Raw genomic sequence first — 24,315 nt, 5'->3', positions numbered from 1 at the left:
GTGCTAGGTATCCAGTGGGTAGAGGCCAGGGATGTCACTGAACATCCTGTAATGCACAGGACAGCCCCACAACAGAGAATTATCTAATCCAAATTTCTCAATTAGTGCCCAAATTGAGAAATCCTGGTTTTTAGCAATAAAGCCAAGGGGAAAAAAACAGACTCTGAAGTGTGCATGCTGTAATGATAATTATGTACATGCATGTGGCGTCAAGGATATGGTTAAAGCTCTGTACACCTCATCCCCACCCACCACATCCTGCCTCTGACCTTGGGGCACTCCTTTGGGGAGTCATCCTGTCCCTCCGGCATAAAGAGTGAGGGATAGGTACATTTCCCCCCTTTTCTCTCCTGTGGGATAGAATTCCTGTTCCTCCCATGGAACACTACACAGCTATTTTATAGAACGAGGCAGATCTATATATATTGACATTAAAAGATGTCCAGAATATATTAAGTGAGAAAAGCAAATTACCCAACAATTATAGCATGATCCACTTTTGTAAAAGTAAACTCTACAGAGAGGTATTAACACTTGCTTATGTGCATATTGAGGCATTATTGCAGTGATTTCTATTAGGGGAAAATATGGAAACATGGCATTTTTCGTTAAAATAATAGATTGAGGGGTACCTGGGTGGCTTAGTGGGTTGAGCATCCAATTCTTGATCTCAGCTCAGGGTTGTGGGTTCAGGGCCCATGTTGGACTCCATGCTGGGCGTGAAGCCTACTTTAAAAAATAATAGGGGTGCCTGGGTGGCTTAGTCGGTTAGGCATCCAACTCTTGAGCTTGGCTCAGGTCATGATCTCACGGTTTGTGAGTTGGAGCTCCGCGTTGGGCTCTGTGCTGACAGTACAGAGCCCGAATGGGATGCTGTCTCTCTCTCTCTCTCTCCGCCCCTCCCCCGCTTGCTCTCTCTCTCAAAATCAATAAACTTAAAAAAAAATGATAGATTGAGGATATAGATTTTCCTTTGCCCCCTCCCCAAAGCCGTACCAAAACCAGAGCAAATGAACCAAAAAGTTATTAGCTCACAAAAGAGCCAAAAAGAACAGGAGAGAGGGCAATAGCAGATGAGAGGTGTTGACCAATTTGGGGAGGTGGACAGGAGATGAGTTAGTAGAGCTGAAAATGCCTGCAGAAGAGGGTGGCAGCAAGCCGTGGGGCCACCTGCTAGCCCTTAGGCTAGGCGCACTGCCCAGCTTGCACATCTGTGCATGGGGGCCTCCCAAGAAGCAGGAAGATTCATGGACCAAAACTGCCAGGAATTGAGTCAGAGTGACGTGTGGGAGGTAGAGAGGGGTTGCCAACAGAAGCATGGCTAGGACCCTGCGTGAGAAGCAGTGAGACCACTGTGGCAGGTTGTACTTTCCCGAGAGGGCCACAACAGTATCTCCCGTTGCACCTGTGTTCCACAGCGTGACTGTGACACCCCGCCTGTTGAGAGGTGAGGTCTATGTCCCCTCCCCTTGACTGGGGCAGGCTTGTGACTTGCTTGTAACAACAGAGTGCAGGGGCAGTGACACTGTAATGTCTGAAGCTGGGACTCCGGGCTGGAAACTTAAGCAGTGTGACTGTGCTGAGACCACCATGCTGTGAGGAAGCCCATATGGAAGAACCCCACGGAGTGGCCCTGTGACAAGAGAGAGAGAAAAAGAGAGAGAGAGATTGAGAGAGACAGAGAGACGGAGAGAGACAGGGCAGTAGGTGCCTGGCCCCTGCTATTCCAGCTTCAGTCACCTTCTGGCTGCAACCGCATGAGAGATCCCAAGCCAGAAATACCCATTCTGAGCCTTTCCAAAATTCTTCAGCCACAGAAACCATGAGAGATTAAAAAAAAAAGAATATTGTTGTTTTGATTAGTTTTGGGTGATTTCTTACCTATCAATTATAACTGGAAGAACCACCGAAGGCCCCTTTCAGATCTAGGGCAGCCAATAAGTTACCCCCTCCCGACCCTGGCAGAAGTTTGTTCTACAGAAAAATGGAACAAGGGAGGCTCCGGACCTAAGGACACTAGGCACAGCGGAAGGCGGGAGAGACACTACATTAAAACCAGGGATGTTATGTGAAAGTCTGTACTGACCAGGGAGAACCCTGCTCCTCCTGCCCCCTGGCTCTCAGGATGCTGCCAGTCAGGCACGTGTCCTCATCATAGTGGGAAATTGGAGAAACTCCAGAAAAGTAAACAGTAGATAATTATGGGCCAAGGCAGGAGTGAAGCTTTTTCTTTCCTTTTCTTCATTTTATTTTATTTTATATGTGTCTTTATTTAAATGTTGATTTAGTTTTGAGAGAGAGAGAGCACACACATGCAAGTGGGGGAGGGGCAAAGAAAGCTGGGAACAGAGGATCGAAAGTGGGCTCTGTGCCGACAGCAGACAGCCTGATGTGGGGCTCGAACTCATGATCCGTGAGATCATGACCTGGGCCGAAGAAGGATGCTCAAATGACTGAGCCACCCAGGTGCCCCAGGAATGAAACTTTTTAAACAGATGTTAGGACTCACTATAATTAATACCCACAGAGAGATAATGAGGTATCACATCCATGAAACACAAATAAGATTCTATTTAAAAAGAAAAAAAAAAGGAGTGTTTGGGTTTGGGTTTTCCCAAATGCCCATTTCTGAGATAATGATTCCAATCAATGGATTTTTGGCAGGTGATCCTAGGAAATGTGGGTCAAGGAGTTGGGAAGTGAGGCAGGGAAGGGAAGGAAGCCAACAAAAGGTGTGTTACCCTAGCTAGCTACTACTGTGGGCACCTGGAGCTTGATATTTCTGGAGAACCCCAGGAGCCGGTATAGAACATGCCTCAGAGGTATCCCAGCCAGTGCACGAGGGTCCACTAACTGCCTCCAGTGGGGAGTAACCTCCGGCTTGTCCTGCACTCAGGCTGAGGATGCTGGTTGGAAGAAAATAGCTCTTGGGCAGAGCTGCATAGCTATGTGTAGTAAGCAGCTGTGGGCAGCACTCAAGGGAGAATGCCAAGGGCCTATGCCAACAGTGTTTGCTGCAAAAAGCAATCAGAACACAAGAAAGAGTTATTGTAAATTAAAAATGTAAGAGCAGAAGTAAAACATTCAATGGAAAGCTGACAAGGAAAAAGTGGAAGATAACCTGGCTTAATTGATCTGGGGTTCAGGCTGGGCTTCAGGGTGATTTAAAAGCTCCCTGGGTGATTTAAAAGCTCCCTGGGGGCAGTTAAAGTTAAGAACCACCGCTTGGCAGGAAAAAATAAAAGATCGCACTGATGTAAACAGAGAATACTGATTAAAAAATTTTTTTTAATGTTTATTTATTTTTGAGAGAGACAGCATGAGTGAGGTGGGGGGGGGGGGGGGAGAGAGAGGGAGACACAGAATCCGAAGCAGGCTTCAGGCTCTGAGCTGTCAGCACAGAACCCGACGTGAGGCTTAAACTTGTGAACGGTGAGATCATGACCTGAGCTGAAGTTGGATGCTCAACCAACTGAGCCATCCAGGTGCCCCAAGAACACTGAATTAACCAGAAAATTGTCATGCAATTATATAGGAAGAATGGGGAGAGGGGAGGCAAGTGCATGGGAATGGTGTGTATAAAGCTACCTCAATAGGAAGGCAGTAGATTATGTCTTGGATTGATAAACCAAGAAATAGCACAGGGTGCCTGGGTGGCTTAGTCAGTTAAGCACCTGACTCTTGATTTTGGCTCAGGTCATGATCTCACGGTTGTGAGATCGAGCCCTTCATAGGGTCCTGCACTGGGCATGGAGCTTGTCTAAGATTCTCTTCCCCTCTCTATTGCCCTCCCTGCCTCTCTAAAAGAAAGAAAGAAAGAAAGGAAGAAAGATAGAAAGAAAGAAAGAGAGAGAAAGAAAGAAAGAAAGAAAGAAAGAAAGAAAGAAAGAAAGAAAGAAAGAAATAGCATATAAACATCTTATTCAGAAATACAGAGGTAAATGCCAGAAGAAACAGCTGAAAGAATAGTAACTTTCTGAGGAGCAGGACTCAGGGGTGTGTGTGTGTGTGTGTGTGTGTGTGTGTGTGTGTTGCATTACTAACATTTGCTAGAAACCCTATAATATTATTTGATTTTTTAATACCATGAATATGCATGAATTTGACCAAAATTTTAAAAAATTGTTTTTATAAAGGGACAGAAGAAAACATCAGGAACAACCTAAGCATCCACCAGTTCGGAAAAGCTAAATACATTGTAATACATTCATTTAATGGAACACAATGCTATGCTTAGAATGAGGTAGCTGTATACATCCTAACACAGATGAATTTTCAAGACAGTATGACCAGAGTTGGCAAACAATAGGTGTGATATGCCAACATTTATGTAAACCACATGCACGCAAAATAGAGCTATTTATTCCCCACGGAAATAGAAACATGTGCGATTAAAAACACATAGAGCAGGATGGGGAAGAATACACTCAGAAGAGATAACAGGCATAACCCGTGGGCTGTGGTGAGAGTGGACTCAGAGGATAAAAATCAAGGCAGATTTTGTACCGTTTCATTGTTTTTCCCCCACAGAAAATAAATTTTTGTATTACTTGTAAAATTAGATTAAATTTTTAAAACTGAACATTCATCAAGAAATTGAGAAGACAAGCCACAGATTGGGAGAAAATATTTGCAAAAGGCATATTTGATAAGGCACTATTATACAAGGCACTAAATATAGAAAGAACACCTAAACTCAACAATAAGAAAACAAACATCCCAATTAGAAAATGGGTCAAAGATCTTCACAGATATCTCACCAAAGAAGATATTTAGATGGTAAACAAACATAAAAGTTGTTCCACGTAATATACCATCAGGGAAAGGAAAATTAAAACAACAATGAGATACCATTACCCACCTTTTAGAGAGGCCAAATTCTGGAACACTGACAGCACCAAATGCTGCAGATGATGTGGGGCGACAGGAAACTCATTCATTGCTAGCAGGAATACAGAATGGGAAAGCCACTTTGGAAGACAGTTTGACTATTTCTTACAAAACTAAGCCTGTTCTTACCGTGTGATCCAGCAATCACACTCCTTGATATTTACCCAAGGGAGCTGAAAGTTTATATCCACACCCAAAACTGTACATGGATATTTATAGCAGCTTTTTTCATAATTGACAAAGCTTGGGAGCAACCAAGGCATCCTTCAGTAGGCGGGTGGGTAAACGGTGGTCCTTCCAGACAATGGAGTATCTTTCAGGGCTGAAAAGAAACGGGCCATCAAGCCATGCAAAAACATGGAAGAACCTTGTATGCAGATTAGTAAGTGAAAGAAGCCAGTATGAAAAGGCTACACACTGTATATAATACCAGCTATATGACATTCTGGAAAAGGCAAAATGATAGAGACAGTAAAAGGATCAGTGGCTGCCAGGGGCTGGGTGTGAAGAGAGGGGGTGAATAGGCAGAGTGCAGAGGATTCTTAGAGCAGTGAGAATATATGGTACCAGAATAATGGATACATGTCACTGTACATTTGTCCAAACCCGTAGAATGTCCACCACCAAGAGTGAACTGTAATGTAAACTATGGACTTTGGGTGATTATGATATGTAAATGTTGGCTAATCAGCTATAACAAATGTGCCACCCTGGAGGGGGAAGTTGGTAATGAAGGAGGCTGTGCATGTTGGCAGGGTGGGGTGGGGGGGCGGCAAGAAGTATATGGTGAATCTCTAATCTCTATACTTTCCCTTCAATTTTGCTGTGAACCTAAAACTACTCTAAAAATAATATAGTCCTAATAAAGAAAATTGAATATGCATTATACAGAATCTGGAATGTTCCACACCAAGCTATTAATAATGGATTATTCTAGGGCATGGATTGAGAGGGCAGAGAGGAAGGGAAAGTTTTCTCTTTCCTGTCATTCAGTAATAATTGTTTGACAAAAACTATGACAGTATGACAGACTTTTCAATAGAATGGGGCTCTGGGGTCCTGGTAGTTCTGTCTGGCAAGTGTTTCCTGCTTTTGACAAAGGAGGAGAGTGAAGGTTCCATCTTGGCAGGGGTGAGGCCCAGCTCCAGAGGGATCTGGTAGAACCAGCTGTGACATCAGAAGGGCATGTTGAAAGGGTGACTCACTTTTCAGGAGGGGTGGAGATGGATCTCTCCTCTTCTTCCACGTGAGCTGCCGTTGGGGCTGGAGCCCACAGAGCGTCCTGTCTCAACAATCCTAAAGGAGGAGTTCTTTCCAAATCAATAGAAACAGGGACCATTTTAATCCAGGCCTTTACACAAAGCTATCTGGGAGCCAGCCTGGATTGGAGGGGTGGGGCTATTCATTGATCAATCAAGATCCATTGATTAGAGCAAAGGAAGAAGAGGAGGGATGGAAGGGGACTAGGGATGAGTTTTGAAAATGGGGATCTAAGCACCCTTGGGCCTATGGGTGTGTGGGGGGCGGTTTGGAGACAGCAAATGCTTTTAATCATCCATTGAGCTTTGTTAGGGACCTTTTATTTAAAAAAAAGCTTTTAAGTATAGCCACTTTCTTATTTGGCCCTCAGGACCACCCATAAGGTAAAGAACTGAGTGTAAATATCCCCATTTTCCAGATGAGGAGACTGAAATCTTAAAATATGAGACCACTTATCTGAAGGACAAGTTAGTAACTGAGTGCAGTATCTCTCAGCCAACGCCACAGACCCTCTTTGCTTTTTGGTCTGCCACAGCGTCCCTCCTTAAGACACAAGACACTGTCCTGAGACAATGGTTTCCCTGCTTGGGATCCAATGTTAGCTAAGCAGCTGCAGTTAGGCTAGCAGGAGCAGAGGGCCCCCAGACAAGCTCGGTCCCTGAATGGGTCACTGCTTCTGCATCCACCCAGCATTGATGGCACTCTTGCCCTTGGCTGGGCAGGGCGCCAAGTGCCCTACACGCACAATCTCATGTCAGTCTTACAACAAGCCTGTTATATAGGTGTTACCATAGTCAGGCTGGCCATGTGGGCAATTCTTATAACCCTCTTTTTATGCTTCTTTATTTTGCTTTTTAACATACAGGAGTAACACAACAACAGTTGGTCTTTCTCGATGACTGCTTGCCTCTGTTCCTTCAACATGTACTTCCTGAGCACTTGATCTGTGCTGATTTCTCCTAGATGTGGGCATATGACAGTGGACAAAACACGGTGTCCCTGCCTTCAAGGAGATTACAGTCTCCTGCTGGTAGGGTGGCAGAGAGAGACCATAAACAGATGTTATCACTCTTGACTTTCGTAGCATTGCTGGTGACAGGGGTACGGGCGTGCAGGAGATTATCTCTAAGATCATGTAGAAAGTGGCTGACAGAGAACTGAGATATTCTGTGGTCAAGATGGAAACAAATGGAACCACAATGGGAAGGAAAGTGATGCCCCTGAGGGCCCCCAAAGTCCTGAGGCCCCACAACACACAGTAGATAGAGAACTCCAGAAATCAGCCATCCCTCCCCCTAGCCAATTTTATCCAATTCTGCTAGCAGCCCTGTGGGGGAGGCAGGTAAGATTTCTTCGCTTAAGAGAGGCTCAGAGAAGTGGAGTCCCTTGTTCAGGTCACACATAGTGGGACATATAAGAGGGAGGGGGTGGTTGGCCCTGGACTCCACATCTAGTTCTCTTTCTCACCCTGTCACTCAGTGAAACTCAGAGGAAGGAGGATGAAACCAGGACCAAGAGGGACCCTGGCTTTCCAGCCTGACACCCCCACCATGGTCCCATGCGTTGGGGTTGACAAAGCACTCTGACACTCACCTCTTTGTTACTCTGTCTGGTCCTTCTTTTGTGGTCACTTAAGACCTCACCTGTGCTCCAGAGGTGAGCATATGCATCAGCAGGACGCAGGTGACACATTCAGCAGGGTCCCTGAGGAAAGTATAATGACGGGCCTTTTACAAAGGTGAAGGCAGGATGCAGGGAAGCCAACAACAACTGGTGTGGTACTCGGGGACCTCCAATGGCTAGGAGCCATCATCCCTCCTAGACTAGAGAGGTAAGGAGAGGGAATAATTGATTACTGGGTCCACGAGGAATGGTGTTATATGGAAAATGTCCCTTGGCAGGAGATGGGGCCTTCAGTGGACACAGACAGTTCATAGCAACTTGGGAGGGAAAGAGGGGCAAAATCCACACCCTGACGGTAACCTCTTCCTATCCTCCAGTCTCTTACATGTGCCTCCCATTTGCTAAGCACAACCTAAACCCAGAAGGCAAGAGTGTCTGTTTTTGTGATCTGCATGGGTTGGGCTCCCAAGGCACAGAGGTGGAGAGAGGCCATGGAGGGGCAAATAGGAGAGACCTAGCACAGCATGTAACCCAAACAAGCCAATAGGCATCAGCCCTTAGGACCTTTGCTAAAGCTACTAGGAAAGACATTCTCTTTTCTGGGGTCGCTCAGCTGGTAGGATGTGAGGCTGGGGCCATTGGTCATCTTGCTGCCCCATAAAAGTGAAGCCAATACAGAGGAAAACTGAGTCCAGAAGAGATTGAGGGGGTTGGTGGAGTAATTGTATCCCTGGATCCAGCCGTGCCTAAAGGTCGAGAAAGGACCCTTTGGAGACGATGGGTCCTTACTTTGTGTAACCTGGTAGGAGTCGGGATTCTGTCACTTGCACTGGAAAGGGTCCTGAGTGACACAGGTGAAAGGTGAAAGGCGAATGAAAGGTGTCTGGGGCACAGGTGCCTGCAGGTGACCAGGACTGAAGATGGGCTGGAGTGGGCCATGATTTGTAGTTTGTGGGCACCAATCCTTGAGGGCAGGTGGAATCCTGAGGGCCCAATTTTAGTGATGCATGTAGACTCTAAAGGCAGCGGCCTTATTCAGAAGTCAGGACACCAGCACAAAACTCTCACATGCCAGCTGCTGCTCCCTGTGCTTGACATATATCAGTGTCACCCTCTCCAAAAGGCTCTGGGGGCAAAACATCCCCATTTGACAGATGACGAAACTGAGGCCTAGAGCAGTTAAGTCACTCACCAGAGCTAGGATTTGAAATCAAATAGCCTGGCTCGCCTTAACTACCTTTCCCACCCCACTGCCCTAAAGCTTCCTCAAATAAAACTGAGTAAAATCCCAATCTATTCATATATAAAACAGATATTAGCACAGTCGCTCTAGGGGTTGGGGGCTGAGGTCAATTCTGAGAAGAAAGACCTGAGCTCCCTGAGATTCACCATCACGTTGTGGATTTCCCTCCCCCTCCCCATTTAAGCGCTATTGGCATAGGGCATTATGGAGTGTGCTGGGAGGCAGGGAGATGATTTGGACCCACACTCAGGAGAACCTCAAAAGCAGACTTTTGGTATAACTATCTTATGAGGAGCACAATTATATTTGCATCATACTTTTGGTTTTAAAACTATTGATTTGGGGACACCTGGGTGGCTCAGTTGGTTAAGCATCCGACTCTTGATCTTGACTCAGGTCATGATCTCACTCACCGTCGGTGAGTTCAAGCCCCACAGCTGGCAGCGTAGAGACTGCTTGGGATTCAATCTCTCCCTCTCTCTCTCTGCCCCTGCCCCCCACCTCAAAAATAAATAAATAAACATTTTTAAAAAAGAATTTAAAATCATTTAAAAAATAAATAAAACAATTGATTTGTTAAATGTAAACACTCAAAACATATGCTATAATATTTGTAAACCTCCCTGCCCCCCTTTTGGGCATTTCACCTTCTCTTCCACCTCTTCCTTCTTCCTTTCCTTCATCATTTTTTAAAGTTAAGGTTTAAATTCTCCACTAAAATAAACTAGGGTTGTTTGAAGAAATGGCTGATTCCAGATTTGAGTAAGGGAAATATATATGAACATCTAGTTTTCCAGAAAGTAAGAAAACACACACAAAATGGTGGAAACATGTCAAAAGGACAAAGTAGCCAGCTTTAAGGAGTTCCCATTGGCTGGCCAAAGTTGGTGTAATTTAAGCATCAAATCAAAGAATGATAGTAAGGGATTACAACTCCTAGAATAAAATAAGAATCCATGAGTCCATATTGATGTAAGTAAATAAAGTAGAATCCAGACTAATAGACATAAAAGGAATGGTGGATTTAGAAAAATCACCATTTGGCAGCTGTCATAGTAACAATCTATCTAGGCAAGAGTTACCAACGAATACTAAAACTGGTGGGTGAGGTCTGATGGGAAACAGGATATTTATATAGACTTAAAGTATCTCCCTACAAGATACTTATAAACAACAAAGGGAAAAACACTAATTTTATAGCAGAGAAACTTGGCAGGCACCACCTTAACCAAGTGATCAAAGTTAAAACCAGATGATATTATCAAATGCCTCCTGACAAGTTGCCCTGAGAATTACACATCACTTCTGTGATACTCTTGCCCAAGATGCAGAACTGCAATGCAATCACAACGTGACGTACGACAAACCCAAATTGTGGAGCACTGTTCAAACTAACCGGCCTTTATTCCTCACAAATGTCAAGGTCAGGAAAGACAAAGACTAAGATACTGTTTCAGATCGAAGGAAACTAAATACATGTGGCCACTTAATGCAATTCTGGACCAGAAAAATTCATGTTGTTATTTTGGTATAAAAGGCATTAGTGGGACAACTGAGAAAATTTAGGTTAGATCTCTATGTTAGATATCAATATTAAATCAATGTTTATGTCTTGATTTTCATAATCTTACTAGAACATGTTCTTGCTTTTAGGAAATTTCACACTGAAGTATTTAGGGATAAAGGGGCACATCAGATCTGCAACTACTCTCAAATGTTTAAGAAAAAAGGAAACATTTGGGTAAGGGATATAGATGAACATCCTATATATATATTATACATATATATATGTATATATATGTGTGTACATATATATGTATATATATGTGTATAATATATATATGTATAAAGAGAGAATGATAAAGCAAATGTCGTAAAATATTAACCTATGGGGAATGTAGAAAATCTGTGTAGAAGGTGTCTGACAATTCTTTATTATATTTTGCAACTGAAATTATCTCAAAATAAAAAAAATTTAGATAGCACAGTATTAAAAATACACCTCTTGGATTGGGATTATTAATGTGATCCCAAAAGGGGTAATTTATGATCTGAGACTAGTGTCTGGGATAACATAGGAAAATTCATTATATATATTATTTTATCAGATAAAATAAGTTAATCATTGGCTTGTTAAATCTGAAGATCATAACTTGTTTATAGGCAGTTACTAATCATAAGTAAGCATATGATTGCAAAACCCTGAATTGTAGGATATACACAATAAAGTATAATTTTGCATTATATATCATATGTATACATAAACATACATGTTTGAATTTTGCAAGCTCTACTACCACTGATGCTCACTCATTATTTGATCTGCTCAGGAATCAGGGGAGGTGGGCATTATTAGCCTTGTTTTACTGAAAAGGAAACAGAGGAAAATCACAAATAAGCAAGGGGCAGAATCTAGATTCAAACCATTGTCTTTTGAATTCCAAGGCCAGTGAGGTTTTTTTGTTTCTTTTTAAAGTTTATTTATTTTTGAGAGAGAGAGAGAGAGAGAGAGAGCACATGCACATGTGTGCATGCAAAAGTTGGGGAGGGGCAGAGAGAGAAGGAGAGAGAGAATCTCAAGCAGGTTCAGTGCTGTCAGCACAGAGCCCGATGCTGTGGGGTTTTGATCTCATGAACCATGAAATCATTACCTGAGCTGAAATCAAGAGTCAGACAATTAACCGACTGAGCCACCCAGGCTTCCACCAAGGCCAGTGTTTTTAAGCACTCTGCCACACTAATTATTGATGCTATTGTCATCAACAAACATCAGTGGTGTATCAGTTACTTTAGCGCCTATGCTTCAATTTCTATCTGTAAAATGGGATCATAATAACATGTCTTACTAAGACCTGTCAAGTGCTCGGAATCATGCCTGCACATAGTAAATGCTCATGTGTGAATTATTAGTATTTACTGTGCATAAGGCGCGAGGATCACCATGAAATCTAAGATGCCATTCTTCAGTCTGAGGCTACTCCCCACAAAGGCAAACAGCCACCACGGGCAGCTCATGCTGAGACCAGCCACAGACCTCCGTTCCATAGAACCAGACAGAGGGATGCCCTGGAAGGAGTGGCCTTGGCTAGCAGGACACTGAGGTGGGCATGCCAACACTGCTCCTTGCTCCGGGAGGAGCAGCTGCCCCTATCTGATGAAAGTCCTCCTGGTGAAAGTCCTGATGACTACCCAGGCAACCTAGGTGCAATGGCCACCCCCCACCTACATGTCTCATCTGCTACCAGCAGCGCAATGGGCTTGGTGAATAAGACTTGTCATTTTATCCTGGAGGTCTCTGCCAGGGTCAGTCAGGGTCCAACCTGGAAAAGGAAATCATTCTAAAGCATCTAAAAACGGTATGATTACAGGGAATTGATTGGATGCATAGGTGGTAGAAGAGGGGGGAGGACTATGACACACCAAGTGTAAAAAGTCACGGCTACCTGTCAGCTGGAGGGGCAAGGGAGCAGGTGACGTCACTGGAGCCCAAAGGCCAGGGTCACCTGAGGAAGCCGGAACCACAACAGGCCTGTCTTGTGGGAGCTGGAGCCATGGAAGAGACGCAGCCACAACCAGACAGAGAGAGCGAGAAAGCCCCCATCCCAGTTTTTTTCCTTTCTCCTGTCTGCTGAGCTCTATCCAGGGCCCACCAGCTGACACGGGAGCCTGGGGAATGTAGCTTGAAAGTCTCCCTAGGTTACCCCTGCCCTCTCCTCACAACACATTCAAGGGGAAGGAGAAAGGGAGAGGGATGAAGAGGAGATAGATTTCAGGGCACACAGGGCCAGGACTAGCCCATGGCACTTCCACGGTGGCCTTCTGGTAGCTCATTCAGTGCCTGGCACAGACCCATGCTTCCTAAATGTGTGTGTGTCTGGAAGGAGGTCATAGTGCCCTGTGTCACAGATTGTTTTAAAAAGTGAACACCATGGGGCGCCTGGGTGGCTTGGTCGGAGCCACCGACTTCGGCTCAGGTCATGATCTCACGGTCCGTGAGTTCGAGCCCCGCGTCAGGCTCTGTGCTGACAGCTTGGAGCCTGGAGCCTGTTTCAGATTCTGTGTCTCCCTCTCTCTCTGCCCCTCCCCTGTTCATGCTCTGCCTCTCTCTGTCTCAAAAATAAATAAACGTTAAAAAAAAATTAAAAAGTGAACACCTGCTATCATCACTCTGGAAAGCTGTTTGACAGTATCTACTAGCTAGCAATTGCACTCCTAAGTGTATATGTGACAGAAATGTATACATATGTTCACCAGAAGACATTTACTGGAATGTTCATAGTAGCACTTATTACAATAGTCTCATACTGGAAACTCCCCAAAAGCGCATCAACAGCGGAATGGACAAACAGAGTGAAACACTGTATAGCCATGAGAATGAACGATCTCTGATTACCCACATCAATGTAGACGACTTCCATCAACATGATGGTGAGTGAAGGACGTCAGACACAAAAGAGCACATGGGCTGCATGATTTCATTTATATAAATAGGGAAAGAGGCAACACTTATGTCTGCTTCAGAAGTCAGGGTCATGGTTACTCTACAAGGTGGTGGTGACAGTTAAGGAGTATTTGGAGGGCCTGCGGGGGTGCTGGTAATGCTCTGTTTCTTCAGCCATGTGTTGGTGACACAAGTGTGTTCAGTTTTTGAAATTTTGTCAAGCTGTGCATTTATGGTTTGTGCACAGCTTCCTGTATGATACTCTTTAATAAAAACTTTACTTAAAAAAAAGTGATCCAGTAGACAAACACTAATTTGAAAAGATATATGTACCCTGATGTTTATTGCAACATTATTTACAATAGCCAAATTATAGAAGCAACCCAAGTGTCCACTGATAGATGAAGATAAATAAAAAAGACGTGATACATATACATACATATATAGTATATATATATATGTATATATATAGTATGTATATATATAGTATGTATGTATATATATAGTGTGTATGTATGTATATATACACACGTATGTATATATATAGTGGAATATTACTCAGCCATAAAAAAGAGTGAAATCTTGCCATTTGCAACAACATGGATGGATTTAGAAGGTATAATGCTAAATGAAATAAGTCCATCGGAGAAAGAAAAATACCATGTGATTTCACTCATAAATGGAATTTAAGAAAGAAAATAAACAAGCACACACAAAAAAGAGAAAAACAAAAGAACAGACCCTTACCTATAGAGAACAAACTAGTAGTTTCCAGAGGGGAGGTGAGTGGGGGAAGGGGTGAAATAGGTGAAGGGGATTAAGATCACACTTATTATCATGATGAGCACTTAGTAATGCATAGAATTGTTGAATCATGATATTGTACATCTGAAACTAATATAATGCTATGTGTTAATTATACCGGAATTTTTAAAAAAAGTGAATACCCTAATGGAAGGACTATTTTCTTTTTCCATTTCCTGCTTCATTCATCTTAGCCTAGGGAGCTTCCCTGGAAACTGGATGAAAGAGGAGGGTGGGCCTGGGTTCATGGTGAAAGATGAGAAAAAAAATAAGGCCAAAGGCCTGGGTACTTTTTGGGTGTCAAGTCCCGTGAACTCTTACAGGAGTTCTCTCATGACCCCCTCAGTTGCATGCACACACACACACACACACACACGCATGCACACACATGTGTGTGCACACGTGCGTGCACGCACACACACACACACACACACACACACTGCTCTAGGGGGCAGCACTAATATAAAGAGAAATGAGTTGACTTACTTCAAGTCACACAACTAGGAATGGTCTGGGGCTGGGTTTGAACTCAGGTCATTAGCTCCAGAGTCCAGGCTCTTAACACTTTTGCTCCTCCATGATCCAGAGACAGCAGGAAGCACAGTGATGTTGACTGTCCTGGGCCTCAGCTCTGTGCCTCTGATTCTGATTTCCAAAGTGGGGGCTACCTTGGGAGTGAACTTGCCCCAGCTCTGATGCTTTCCCAGGACTTTCTGCCTCTGCCTCTGCCTCACCCTGGCTGGGACAAAAGCAATTTCTACACATTTTGTAAGATACCAAAGATGTCTGGTCATGCCTGATGTCCCCTTTTGCTTCTGGATAAGATCAAAGGCCTTTTGTCCTGACCAGGGGATCAGACCTAGATGGGGGTCCCTGAAACTGAGAAGGGAATTGTGCTCAACATGGACACCAAGAGAAAGCATCTAATAACAGCTCAAATTGGAAAGGGAAGTCAAAGGGAGCCCTCAGAAGGCAAGGAGGAAAACCAGAAGGTGGACCTTAGCAATAACCTTCTCTGCTTTGTTCTGTGGGGGTGAAGCATAGACTGGCTTTCCTTCAGTTCCTCAAACATGCTCACTCTCCCCTCTGGGCCTTTGCACAAGCTCTCTCCTCTCCCAATGCTACTCTTCCCTTGGTCTTTGCTTAGGGGCTAAAATTGTGGTTGACTTTGGACTAATTAGCCTGACCCACCTGCATCTGAATCTTACTCAGTCTCTAAATGTCAGCTTAGACTTCACTTGCTCCAGAAAACCCTTTATGACCACTTGAAATCTAAGCACCTTGCATTTCCCTCTTATAGCACTTATCACACTGGATTATAAGTGTTCATATCAGACTGGATGGTTCATGTGAGCAGGCACACCAGCCTTGCTGCTCACTGCTGCATCCTCAGGGCTAAGCATACAGTAGGTGCTCAACAAATATTTCTTGAAAGGATGGAGGAAAATGCCCTGGCAGCCATCAGATGATCCACTTCGCAGGGCTGGTCCCTCTCCCATAACTTGCAAATAGTCACTTGCCCACAAGCTCGAGTTCCTTTCTCTGATTTTTGAGCATCTTCCCATTTGTGAAAGAAGAAGGCAGGCATTTCTTTGGAAGCTTAATACTATTTGAAGCTGAACACTTTGGGTGGATCCGACCGTATCATTCTTAAATCAAAATGCAAAGTGCTGGGGCGCCTGGGTGGCGCAGTCGGTTAAGCGTCCGACTTCAGCCAGGTCACGATCTTGCGGTCTGTGAGTTCGAGCCCCGCGTCGGGCTCTGGGCTGATGGCTCAGAGCCTGGAGCCTGTTTCCGATTCTGTGTCTCCCTCTCTCTCTGCCCCTCGCCCTTTCATGCTCTGTCTCTCTCTGTCCCAAAAATAAAAAATAAAAACGTTGAAAAAAAAAATGCAAAGTGCTGTATGAATGCCAGGCAGGGGGCAGCATCCACATGGAGATACTGGAGGCTATCAGAAGAAGAAGTGGTTCAGAAAAGTGGAAGGAGAGGGTGACCTCCGGACTTTAAGGTGCTCTGAGACCCTTTCTGTTTGTAGCTGTGCGGATTAACAGAGGCACATTCTTCTCACTTCTCAGACAAGAAATGTCTCCCTCTAAAGCAGGGTTTCTCATCCTCAGCACTATTGCAATTTGAGGCCAGATAATTCTTTGTTGTGAGGGGCTGTCTTGTGCATTGAAGGGTTAGTGGGCTGAATACTGTCCCCTCAAATTCATGTCCACCTAGAACCTCAGAATGTGACCTTGTTTGAATTAAGGATCTTTGCAGATATAATTAGTCAAGGATGTTGAGATGAAATCATCTTGGATTTAGGGTGGGCCATGAATCTGATGACTAGTGTTCTCATAAGAAAAGGAGATACAAGGAAGATACAAGGTAGAAGATACAAGGAAGATACAAGGTAGAAGATACAAGGAAGATACAAGGAAGAAGGCCATGTGAAGACGGAGGCAGACTGGAGTGAAAGAGTTACAAGCCAAGGAAGGATTGTGATAGAACTACAAGACACCACAGCCTAGGAAGGATTGTTCTCTAGAGCCTTCAGAAGGAGTACGGCCTTGCTAATACCTTGATTTTGGACTCCTAGCCTCCAGAATCATGAGACAGTAAAGTCTTGTTGTTTCCAGCCACCTGTGTGTGGTCATTTGTTATGACAGCCCTGGGGAACAAGCGCTACCACTGGTTTCTGTTCTCTAGATGCCAATAACATTTTAACAGAGTTAAAATAAACAAAAATATCTCCAGACACTGCCAAACTTCCTCCTGGGGGTGCTATTTTGTCCCCCCATCCCCCACTGAGAACTACTGCTCTAACAGGCGGATACAATGAGAGGACAGAGCAAAGTTGGATGAACCTGGATTTGAATTTCAGCCCCAGAATACCTAAGTAATTTGGGGAAAGTTGCTTAATTTCTCTGAACATCAGTTTCCTCACAAGTAAAATGGGGGTTAAGAAGGTACCTGTATCTCACAGAACCATCAAACTGATGCAATGAGAGAATGTGTAGAACGTGCTTAGCACAACGTATGGCACATTAGCAATCAATAAATAGTAACTGAAACAATAGTTGTTATAAGTGTTTTCATTAAGCAATAATATTACCTAATTGGTAATAAATATATTAAGAAATAATAATGCCTATTATGATCACTATTATTTAAGGCCTGCAAGCTGAGTCAGTTTTTCACTTAATAATCTACTACAGATTGTTGTCAAACTGGGGTAGTGACTCCTTCCAGATGGAGGAGGTCCTGGGCACTCATCATGGTGTCATGCTTTCCAAACTATTACTTTCTCTTACGCCATCTCATTTCAGCCTGATAGTAAACTTGTAAGATGCGTAGGGTAGTCACTTAAAATATGTCACCTTCATTTTACAAAGGTGGAAATTGAGGGACAAAAACACTGAGTGACTTATTCAAGTTAAGTGGCCAGTAGCCAAACCAGCCTGGAACCCTAGACAACTAAAACACTCTGCTGCTGACATCCCCACCTCTAATTCACTCCCTTTCCCACTTCTTTTAGATACCTAGTAACATCTCCCTAACAAAGCCTGACTCTTAGAAAAGGAACTGATGGACTACAGTTTTGAGTGACTTCATATGCAACAGTAGTCTCTCTCAAGGATATATGCACAGCAAATTTCTCTGGCTACTGGCGGATCGTTTTTGGGGCTGAGATGAACTCTTCAGGTAGGTGGAGTCCAGATGTATTTATTAGCCAGGGTCCTGCAGGAAACAGAATTCCACTCAGTTCAACCGAATAGACCTTAGTCAAGGGACTATTTATCCTTACATGGGCAGAGCTAAAGGAATCAACAAAGATGATGAGGGATCCAGGGACCAGCAGCATTCTAGGTATGAAGGGAAGGGGAGGGATGGCGAAACCAGTGTCTATTGTGGGCTGGTGCTATGAGTGAAAGGATGCCAGACAGGAGGTGTGGTCACGGAGGGGTTATGCCCCACCAGGACTGTGGTGCCAAAGCAGGAAGGCAACAGCGAAGAAATCCCCTGGAGGCTCTCTCTTCCCGCCCTCCAGTCTCCTGTGGGTGTCTCTCATTGGCTGAAGCCAGCCAGAAGTCAGCCCGCAAGGGATCCTGGGAAATGGAGCCCCTGGTCACTAGACTCCCAGGGCATAGAGGAGCGAGGGATCAGGTTGCTGGAGTGTGAGACACACTAGCCCAAAGATGGAGGGGTCGTGATGTGAAGGGGGCAAGAGGAGAATCAGCAAGCAGCACAGGTGAGAAGTTGATGTGATGGTGGGCTGTATTCGTGTGAACTCTTTGGCCATGAGCAGGAAGCCTGAATGTACTCACTCCACCCTTTGTATCCTCAGTTCTTATTTCAAAACCAACGAATTTTGCTTGCTAAATTGCCAGGACTCAATAGGGGCCAAGAAGAAGGAGGTCTTCTTGAAAGATCATTGAATCTAGTAATTTATGTTCTCTGAAAACAAGCTGTCCAGATAACTGGTGCTTACAAGGGGTGTGATAAAGTGGAGATTACGTGTCTTAATTTTCGAAGGGCATAGATGTTGGGGGTGGGGTGGGGATGTGGGTGTGCAAGGAGAGCCAGTGAAGTTGGCAGTCAGACGACTGAGGCTGGCTGTGCTCTTGTGAAGAAGCAAATACTTTCTGATACCAGCTACACCCACCCACCCTGGGGAGAGGAACGTATTGTCATCTTACAGGCAAGGCTGGATTCTGGATTATAAATGGAAGGAGGTCAAAGGGGGCAGTGCATGGAAGATTATCTTTGCAAACAGTCTCCACCTTTCCTTCCTTACCAGCCACCTCAGAGGAGGATTCAACCTCTGACTTAAGCCCAGAAGAGGGAGGCATGACCAGTTGACTTAGCTTTCCTCCCTAGTGTCTGGAAATTCTCAGCTTGGTGCTAGCTCAATGGCCTCCATGCTGGTCCCCAAGGTTTACTGTCCCTCTCCAGGTAGGAGTGAAGACAGTGGCAATGCAGTGTCAGAACTAGACCAAAAATGACATCTCCTGCCACCTCTCTTCTATACCTCCTCCTGCCTTAGTGAATCTTCCCAGCTGTCCATTTATCCCATTTGTTCACCTTTATCTGGAGAAAGAGACTTTGGGACAGAGGTGATGAGGGACTTCTCCAGAGTCACTCATACAACAAAAGAGTGACTGTGCTCAGATTCCAACTTGAGTCTGTTTGATCCCAGAACCTGAGCTCTTAAATTCCTCATAGCCATGGGGCGCCTAGGTGGCGCAGTCGGTTAAGCGTCCGACTTCAGCCAGGTCACGATCTCGCGGTCCGTGAGTTCGAGCCCCGCGTCAGGCTCTGGGCTGATGGCTCAGAGCCTGGAGCCTGTTTCCGATTCTGTGTCTCCCTCTCTCCCTGCCCCTCCCCCGTTCATGCTCTGTCTCTCTCTGTCCCAAAAATAAATAAACATTGAAAAAAAAATTAAAAAAAAATTCCTCATAGCCCTGCCTTCACATTCTTGCATTTATTATTATTTTTTAATATATATATATTTTTTTAATTTGAGAAAGAGAGAGTGTGTGAGCTGGGGAGAGGGGCAGAGAGAGAGAGAGAGAGAGAGAGAGAGAGAGAGTCTTAAGCAGGCTCCAGACTCATCATGCAGCCCTATGCAGGGCTCAGTCCCACGATCCTAGGATCATGGCCTGAGCTGAAATCAAGAGTTGGATGCTCAATTGACTGAGCCACCCAGGTGCCCCACATTCTTGCATTTATTTAACAAATACCTGTGGGGCATCTGTTTTGGGTACTAGGGATAAATCCGTGTGCAAAACAAATTCCCTGTCCTCGTGGAGCTTATATTTTAGTTGGTGGGGGTGGGGTGGGGCTGGGGAGGAAAGGCAGATAAACAAATGAATAAGTAAAATATATAACAATTTACTTAAGATAAGCATTATGGGAAAAATAAAACAGAGAATACCAAGGGTCGGGGGGAGGGGGTAGGAATGGGGTTCAATTTTACCTAGATGATTAAGGAAGGCTCATTGCAAAGATACTAATTTAAGCAAAGACCTGAAGGAGGTAAAGTACAAAAGGGGTGAAAATTTGGTGAATAGGTAGTGTTTTTATCCCACCCCCAGGTTTTATTGGGGGGTGTAAGTGACATGAAATAAATTGCAAAGTGAGGGGTCAACCACAATAATTCAGGCAAAAGATGATGGTAGCTTGGACAGGGGTGGTCATAGTAATAAGAAGAGTTCCAGATTTAATCTGAATGCAGAGCCAGTGGGATCTGCTCACAGATCCAATGCAGGGGTGAGAAAAAGAGGGGAGTTAAGGGTTAGTAAGGGATTACTCCCAGTTTTTTGGCCTGAGTCCCTAGGAGGATGGAGATGCCAGTTACTGAGATGGAAAAGAATGGGTAAAAAGCAGATCTGGAGGGAGGAGAAAAAGCGATGTGTTAATTTTGACATGCCCACTACACATCCAAGTGTAGCTACTGAGTAGGTGCTCTGATGTACAAGGCTGGGATAGAGAAGAGAGCGTGTTTGTTCGCTTCCTTGTTTTACAGCTTTATTAAGTTATAATTGACCTACAATATACTGCACATACATAAATATCGAACAGCATACTACCTAATAAATTTTGGAATTTTTATTTGCGTTTAAAATTTAAAGCACTGACGAAAACAACCCAAGTGTCCATTGACAGATGAGTGGATAAGCAAAAATTTAGTGTACATACAATGGAATATTATTCAGCCTTAAATAGGAAGGAAGCTCTGACACGTGCTGTGTATGAATGAGCCTTGAGAACATTATGTTAAGTGAAAAAGCCAGTCACAAAAAGACAAATACTGTATGACTGAGTTTATGTGAGGAATTTAAAGCAATCAAATTCATGGAGACAGAAAATAGAAAGGTGGTGGGCAGGGGTGGGGGCAGGGGTGGGGGCGGGGGGCAATGGAGAGCTATTGTTTAATGGGTACAGAGTTTCAGTTTTGCAACATAAAAAAGCTCTGGAGCTGGTTGCACAGCAATGTGAATCTACCAGATACCACTGAACTTTATACTTAGAAATGGTTGAGATGTTAAATTTTATGTTGGGTGTTTGGTTTTTTTGTGACCACAATTTAGAAACTGCAATGCAGTGAAACAGAGTGAGAACAGCAAGGTATTTTTGTTTGGTAAGCACAGATTTTAGTTCATACATGTACTGTGCTACTAAATTTGAATCATATATTTAAGATTGAAATTTATTATTTGTGTGAGTTCAGGTCCTCTAAGCCAAGATGGAATTAGACATGAAGGGATTTATTTAATGGGGGAAATGCCTGTGATAGACAAAGGAGACGAAGCAGGAGTAGACAGGGAGAGTGTTCAGACCACAACACAGGTCTCACATTTGAGAAAGAAGACAGAGAAGTCTGGAGAGGAAGCTTCTCAGACTATAGCATCTAACAACATTTCAGCCAGGCTGGTGGGGAGTCCCTACGCCAAAGTTGCCCATTAACAAGTCCCTGTAACCACTTCTCATCTGAGATCACTTCTCCTTCCATACAAAATAGATGGCCAGGTCCACCACTCACAGGTCTGCCCCTTGAAAAGATTTTCCTGTTCTACTGTCTTTCAGGGCTTCCCACGAATGTGGTTGTAATGCAGCCACTGTCCATTTTTTTTTTTTTTTTGGCTTGTACCCACATTCCAAATCAGCCCATCTCTAAACCAAGCTCAGGCTTTGCCTCCTCTTTTAGCTGATCATGACCCTGTCCCCTCCCCTAATATGGTCATGAGTGTGAACTGGAGTGGGGGTACTGGTGCAAGTGTGGTTGATGACAAGTGGCTGTGGGCTTCCTGCTCATAAAGCTTACTCATGCTCTCTGGTCCTGCTGGGACTCCATCCTGGATGGAACATTTCCATTTTACAATGAGCTGAAGCTGGGCCTGTCCAACTTTATGATTCAGTGGGTCCAACAGAACCCAGGTCATGATAAGCAGGGTTGAATGCATGCATGGTTAAGCATCCCGTCCCTACCAGGGTCTAGTAACAGGCCAGGAGCTGTTTCTCAGAGGGCATGAAATTCCCTGATGTGGTCTTTTTCCAAAATCTCAGGTTCTGCATTGTGGTTCTTCCACTGGATATTGCTTTAAGCTTCACACTGCATCTTTTCCCACCACTGATACCTCCAACACCATAGGATCTGCTCTATCATGTAACACAACTGATGGGGCCGTTTGTATCATAGTGTGGACCTGCTGCAGAGTCCTTTCTTGCTCCAGGCCCTCCTGGGACTGGTCTCCATTTGTATCACCTGACATATGAGCATGTTAAGTATTGCTTTTTTTAAAGAAATGTTTATTTATTTATTTTTGAGAGAGAGAGTGCAAGTGTGGGAAGGGCAGAGAGAGGTGGGGGGAGAGAATCCAAAATAGGCTTCACGCTGTCAGGGCATAGCCCGATATGGGGCTCAAACTCATGGACTTCAAGATCATGACCTAAGCCAAAGTTGGTCACTTAACCGACTGAGCCACCCAGGCTCCCCAATATTAAGTATTTCTAAATGTGGTCTGCATTGCTTCTAGAGTGCAGAGAGGTCTACCAGTAGAGAGAAGAAGGTGATGGCAGGGCTCAGCCTCTCTACTGTCATCTTCAGTAATTCCACTCTGGCCCAAAATTTGTGCACCTTACCCCCAAACACAAAAGCCTTTCTTTGGAGTTTAGTGACTACGTGTTGACGCTAAGGCATGTCCCTCGGTGGGGGAAGGCAGCTGACTTCCACTCCAAGCATTTATCACAACTTGTTTTCTAACCACATCCACCCCCACCTCAGAGGAGGAGTTTGCCCATTCTGCCCTCTGCCCTCTTCCATCCCAATGGGAACAGACAGGTAGCTACCCTGCTGCCTTGCCTATCCTTGCCATGACACACACACAATGTAGAAGTTGACAGCATGAACTTTGTGTTCTGCCAGAGCCTGATTCCATTCCTCTGTGACCACGGACAACTCATCAAAGCTACTCTATTGCTCGGTTCCCGATCTGTAAAATGAAGACAGTAATACCAATCTCATAAGACTGTTTTGAGGATTAAATGAGATGATGAGTATGAAAATGTTTGAAGCGCGACATATTGCTATCCTCACTCCATTTGCAACAGCTGGTTTGAGGGTTCTTTCCCTCTCATTTAACCAGAAGCGAGAGCTGGAATTGCCTGCTCCATACATTCCCCCAGGATACATAATAGGTGTTCAGTGCCTATTTAGAGATGTCTCTTGAGTTTATACCAGTTAATAGTCAGGTTTTTTTCTTCTAGGAATGCAGGATATAGGTATCTGAGAGAAACTGCAGTTAGTATGTATGAAGCGTCAGATGGTGAACAGAGTTAGAGGACTCACAGTGAGGTAGGGGGAAGGAAGAAGCTGACAAACCGAGTGAACTTTCTGGGTGTTTCCTCTATTTGGAGAATAAACAGAATAATAGGTAAGATTACAAGGTTGTTGCAAGGATTTTCACAAACTATGCTTCACATGGTGCCAAGGGTATAGTAAGTGCCGCGCAAACAGTACCTGCTATTATCAGCGCGTTATGAACGATTGTTGAGGAAGTAGGTGACTGCGCTCTGGTCCGCGGGAAGACGGGCGGAGGGGCGCTGGGCGGGGCCTGTGGAAGTCCCGCCCCGCACGCACGCGTCCGGTCGCTCCGGCAACGCACTCTGGAGGTCGCGGCCCGCGCGCCGCTCTGCCGTTCGCACACGGCGCTCTTGGCCTCACTGAGCATTGACAAGGGCCGCTTGGGCAGAGTGATGAGTGATGAGGACTCTGAGACCCCTGCCACCGAGTTACAGGGGGGAGAGGAAAACGAGCTGCCTATTATCCAGCTGTGTGGGTTGGTGGAAGAGCTCAGGTACGGCCGGCCGGCTGGCTTCTGGGAGTTCAGAGGTCAATTGTACAACTTCTTGGTCTCAGCATATCCTGTTCTAGCAGCTGAACAGATGTTACTTCTTTGTCTATAAATAGTGTAGGTCAGAACTGAGGTAGTATTAGTAATAGCTACAACTTTTGTTTTTTTAATGTTTATTTATTTTTGAGAGCGAGAGACAGAGCGCGAGTGGG

The 24,315-nt window shown here is 44.6% G+C and overlaps 1 protein-coding gene and 1 long non-coding RNA gene across 3 annotated transcripts in view; one reads left to right on the top strand and one right to left on the bottom strand.

Moving 5' to 3' along the window:
• Positions 1–5,049: 5,049 nt before the first annotated feature.
• LOC115502240 lies at positions 5,050–7,850 on the bottom strand. Its single transcript, XR_003965024.1, has 3 exons — positions 7,744–7,850; positions 6,096–6,186; positions 5,050–5,212 (listed from the first exon to the last, which is right to left on the bottom strand). It is a non-coding gene; the product is annotated as an uncharacterized LOC115502240 (long non-coding RNA).
• A 16,080-nt stretch (positions 7,851–23,930) lies between these two features.
• The window catches only part of CCDC113 (coiled-coil domain containing 113), a 29,860-nt gene continuing 29,475 nt past the window's right edge, over positions 23,931–24,315 (top strand). For both annotated transcript variants that reach the window (XM_030297410.1, XM_030297409.1), the window contains exon 1: positions 23,931–24,106. In XM_030297410.1, the coding sequence (XP_030153270.1) occupies positions 24,006–24,106 (101 nt within the window). In that variant the 5' untranslated portion in view covers positions 23,931–24,005. The remainder of the gene's footprint in view (positions 24,107–24,315) is intronic.

This window comes from Lynx canadensis, chromosome E2 (genome assembly GCF_007474595.2).
Source record: "Lynx canadensis isolate LIC74 chromosome E2, mLynCan4.pri.v2, whole genome shotgun sequence".
Taxonomy (NCBI): Eukaryota; Metazoa; Chordata; class Mammalia; order Carnivora; family Felidae; genus Lynx; species Lynx canadensis.
This window is presented reverse-complemented; position numbering and strand designations above follow the sequence as displayed.